The sequence below is a fragment of the Mandrillus leucophaeus genome, unplaced genomic scaffold, assembly GCF_000951045.1.
Source record: "Mandrillus leucophaeus isolate KB7577 unplaced genomic scaffold, Mleu.le_1.0 Scaffold7, whole genome shotgun sequence".
NCBI classification, from domain to species: Eukaryota; Metazoa; Chordata; class Mammalia; order Primates; family Cercopithecidae; genus Mandrillus; species Mandrillus leucophaeus.
The window spans coordinates 6,168,133-6,172,205 of record NW_012107585.1 but is presented as its reverse complement, the minus strand read 5'-3'; the positions used below and the strand labels follow the sequence as shown (position 1 = coordinate 6,172,205).

Genomic DNA, 4,073 nt, shown 5'->3' with positions numbered 1-4,073 from the left:
CCCTGGAGACGGAGTCTCGCTCTGTCATCCAGGCTGGAGTGCAGTGGCGCGATCTCGGCTCACTGCAAGCTCCGCCTCCCAGGTTCACGCCATTCTCCCACCTCAGCCTCCCAAGTAGCTGAGACTACAGGCACCCACCACCACGCCCAGCTAATTTTTTGTATTTTTAGTAGAGACAGGGTTTCACCATTCACAGGATGGTCTTAATCTCCTGACCCCGTGATCTGCCTGCCTCGGGCCTCCCAAAGTACTAGGATTACAGGCATGAGCCATCGCGCCCGGCCTGTGATTTTTTAAAAACTAATGGGAAGCCAAGAATTTGAGAACCCCTTTGCTAAATCCTACTCTAGCCCAAGAGATTATTTTCCCCCATTCATCTCCTATTCTGGTACCTTAAAATGTTCCCATAAAAATTTTTTTTTTTTTTCGGTAAATATTGAATAGATAGGTACGGGGGTCTCACTGTGTTGCCCAGGCTGGTCTTAAACTCCTGGTCCCAAGCCATCCTTCCACTTCAGCCTCCCAAAATCCTGGGATTACAGGCTTAAGCTACCACATCTGGCCAAATAAAATTTTTCTCATTTGCTGTTTTCAGCTATGGCTTGTTGTCCTCCTCTCCCCCTATCAGCCAAGTCAGTTCTCAACTATTAGCAACAATTGGAAAGCGTGAAAATGAGTACATTAAACCCACAGGTGATGAGAAGTCCTTTTAGTCAATGGGTTTAAACCACTTCTTTTACCAAACCTATGTGCAAGACCACAGATTTACTCAAATTGACTAATCTGGGTTTTTACTACCTCTTTTTTGTTCTTGGTGGTGGTTTGGATCCTGTCATCCAGATGGTTAACACCAGGAGGTAGTAGTTCACTTCAACAAATATTCTTGAGCGTCTACTGTAATGAAAGCACCATGAAGAGAACAAGGAGCTCATAATCTCATTAGGAAAGAAAGACTGGTAGGGCCTGGATAATCCATGTTTTACATATAATCCCTAGAACTGTCTGCATTTTTGCAAGTTAATGTATATGAAGTACATAGGCACAGTGCCTGTTGCATAATAAGTTATTAATCTGTCTGTTTTTCTCTTTCAGGCATCCAAACAATTGACTCTACCCAGGCTCTGTTCCTTCCGATTGGAGCATCTGTCTCTCTTTTAGTAATGTTCTTCTTCTTTGACTCAGTTCAAGTAGTTTTTACAATATGTACGGCAGGTAAATATGAGTTTCTCTGTCTAGTCTTAACATACTAAAAGGAAAATTTTTCACCTTTATCACTGTTCAAAAATTAAGATTTATATACCATGTCATGTAAGTTTTTCTTCATAAATCTTGGCTTCATCTCTTACCTCTCAACCGTGCCGCCCTTCCCCAACTCCTCCTTGAACCACTTGATCCACATCATCTGTTGAGACCTGCCCACACAATTTCAAAGAAAGGCTGGAGATGTGAAAATGCAGGAATTTTATCACACCAGAGCGATATTGCTCTGCTTTGGCTGTGGCGCCTTTTCTAGATTACTAGTAGTTTACCAGACGGTTGAGCTTGGCATAAAGGTCATTGTCAGCCTCTACCCACGTTCTTGCAGGTAGAAACCTGGATAGCTAATCAAAGTGATTGGACTGTCAGCTCTTTGATGTGTTTTCAAGCTAAGCATTGATGGAAATGTTAAAAAAAAAAAAAAATCATCAGCAAAATGCTACAAGACTTGTTAGGAGGTCATCCCATGGCCTGCTGCTGTTTATCTTTTAGAAAACTTACCTATGCTTTCCCCTACTTCAAATCAGGTACTTTTTTTATTGAAGAGGTTTTTTGTTCAGTATTAAAGGAAGATATTTTTCTTCTCTAGTCAATTAACTGTATCCACTTGTCTAGTGTTTTGGGGAATGAAATTTCTGTAAGTCATGCCATTTTTCTTCTAGTTGTTTAAAAAAATTATCCCTTTTCTTTCTCTAGTTCTTGCAACGATAGCTTTTGCTTTTCTTCTCCTCCCGATGTGCCAGTATTTAACAAGACCCTGCTCACCTCAGAACAAGTAAGGAATTGGGACTTTCCTCTTAAATTATAAACTTGTATATATTTTTCTGTCTTTTTTGATAGCATTATTAGGAGTCTCAATTTCTGGTATTGGCTGGAGCACAGAAATGCCAGAAGACCGGGAAGTGAGACATTTGATCTTTAAAACCACAAGCTAGTACTTCCTTTTGTACCTTCTCATGTCAGAGGAAATACAAACAAAACTTAGGAAGTCTGAGTCATTGTAATGTGCTTCCTACTTAGATCTTTGAAAGATGAGCAGTTTTCTTTTGAAACAGTGCTTTCATTCCTTTACTGTGAGTTGATGAAATATGAGAATACTGGTTGAACTCAAACATTCTTCTTTGCCTTTGGTCTTCGGTGGCCTGGATATGCTACCTACTTGCATTTAATCCTAGTATTCACACTTTAACTCAAACTCATTGCTGCACAGAAACAAAATTCTGTGCTAATGGAGATGCTGAACGCACTTAGGAAACCAGTCACTGGTGGCAGCTGATGTTCCCAGGAATTAGTGATAACAAAAAGATTTACCATCTTCTAAATAGAGTAATACCATCTTTGGTAAATGCGTTGAATTGTTGGCATTTCTTCATTTTGTTTTCCTCATGAGAATATAATTTCCTCCATACTTACTACCTTTTCCAGAGGTCGATATTGTCACTTCAAACTCTAAATGCCACTGTTGATAATTGGTCCCAAAAAGACATTTTCAGATGGTGCAGAAGTATATTCCTGTGAGTTTTCCATAGGTTTCTCAAAAAAAGGATTGAGTATTTTGGATTTCAAGCTATCTTGGTATTGTCTGCTATTCTAATCCAGCCATCGTGAACTCTGATCATGAAATACCAAAGGAGAGTTTGGTTATTGAATAAAGTGTGCCCACTGTCCAATAAGCGTTGTGTGTTTTCCAGGATTTCCTTTGGTTGCTGTGGACGTTTCACTGCTGCTGAGTTGCTGTCATTCTCTCTGTCTGTCATGCTCGTCCTCATCTGGGTTCTCACTGGCCATTGGCTTCTCATGGATGGTAAGTGACTAATGTGCGACAAATTGTAATTTTCCTTTATAGAGTTTTATAGATACTTGAGGATATTCACAGAGATGTACAGCTGTCACTACAATCAACTTTTAGAGCATTTTCACACCCACCCCCGCCAAAACCAATGAGCAGTCGTTCCCCTTACCCACCACCCCACCCCAACCCCAGGTATCCACTAGTCTCTACTTTGTTTCTATGGATTTCTCCATTCTGGACATTTTCCATAAATGGAATCATACATTATGTGGCCTTTTGTGTCTGACTTGTTTCACGTAGCATGTTTTCAAGGTTCATCTATGCTGTAACCTGTATCAGCACTTTTTATGGCTGAATACTGTTCCATTATATGGATACACTAATTTTATTTATTCATTTACTGATTATTTCCACTTTTTAGGCTATTATGAATGATGCCTCTTTGAATATTAATGTACAATGTGCAGACTGTGCTTTCTTATATAAATGGAGGCTTGGCCCAGTGGCTAATGCCTGTAATCCCAGCACATTGGGAGTCTGAGGCAGGAGTATCACTTGAGACCAAGACCAGTCTGGACAACATAGCAGGATCCCATTTCTACAAAAATAAAAATCTTCTGGGCATGGTGCACCTATAGTCCCAGCTACTTGGGAGGCTGAGGTGGGAGGATCCCTTGAGCCCAGGAGTTCAAGATTACAGTGAGCTATGATCATGCTACTGCACTCCGGGCTCAGCAACAGAGTGAGACCCTGTCTCTTTAAAAAGTAACAGTAAGGGCCGGGCCCAGTGGCTCATGCCAGTATTCCCAGCACTTTGGGAGGCTGAGGCAGGTGGATCATGAGGTCAGGAGATCGAGACCATCCTGGTTAACATGATGAGACCCCGTCTCTACTAAAAATACAAAAAATTAGCCAGGCGTGGTGGCGGGTGCCTGTAGTCTCAGCTCCTTGGGAGGCTGAGGCAGGAGAATGGCATGAACCCAGGAGGCAGAGCCAAGATCGCACCACTGCACTCCAGCCTGGG

At 41.5% G+C, this 4,073-nt stretch overlaps 1 protein-coding gene across 1 annotated transcript in view; it reads left to right on the top strand.

Moving 5' to 3' along the window:
- SPPL3 (signal peptide peptidase like 3) overlaps positions 1–4,073 on the top strand; it is a 173,979-nt gene that overhangs the window by 148,259 nt on the left and 21,647 nt on the right. The window contains exons 3-5 of the mRNA XM_011964462.1: positions 1,093–1,212; positions 1,954–2,032; positions 2,949–3,061. Coding sequence (XP_011819852.1) covers positions 1,093–1,212; positions 1,954–2,032; positions 2,949–3,061 — 312 coding nt within the window. The remainder of the gene's footprint in view (positions 1–1,092; positions 1,213–1,953; positions 2,033–2,948; positions 3,062–4,073) is intronic.